General features: G+C 35.9%; 1 protein-coding gene across 1 annotated transcript in view; it reads left to right on the top strand.

The window, feature by feature from the left end:
• Positions 1-357, top strand: part of LOC107716454 (DNA topoisomerase 2-alpha-like) — a 13,552-nt gene that overhangs the window by 11,364 nt on the left and 1,831 nt on the right. The window contains exon 7 of the mRNA XM_016522906.1: positions 66-70. Coding sequence (XP_016378392.1) covers positions 66-70 — 5 coding nt within the window. The remainder of the gene's footprint in view (positions 1-65; positions 71-357) is intronic.

Genomic DNA, 357 nt, shown 5'->3' with positions numbered 1-357 from the left:
AGTGTAGACAACATCACTGGGTTCTATTGTCTTTTGTCGGATCGCGCCACTCGCGTCCGGTGTAGACATGGTGTGAGTTTTTTCAATGGGTTATGTTATAGCCCTGCTTGTTTTTAATGTTTTTATGAAATATCTGCATTGACTACATGATCATATCATCGTATTATTTACTGCCATGCGAGCCGCATGAGGCTCGCGAGCCGCGCAATGAGTAACACTGGTCTAGAGCAAATGAGTTGTAAAAATTCGGAAAATCTTTGAGCTCATAATTTGTTTAAAAAATATAACATATTACACATTAATGAATAAATCAGTGTATATATAAAAAAAAATTAAATTTACAAGTGTCGTCGTTTT

This window comes from Sinocyclocheilus rhinocerous, unplaced genomic scaffold (assembly GCF_001515625.1).
Source record: "Sinocyclocheilus rhinocerous isolate Xijiao unplaced genomic scaffold, SAMN03320098_v1.1 scaffold419, whole genome shotgun sequence".
NCBI lineage: Eukaryota > Metazoa > Chordata > Actinopteri > Cypriniformes > Cyprinidae > Sinocyclocheilus > Sinocyclocheilus rhinocerous.
Note: the sequence above shows the minus strand (reverse complement) of the source record. Positions and strands in the feature narration are given on the sequence as shown.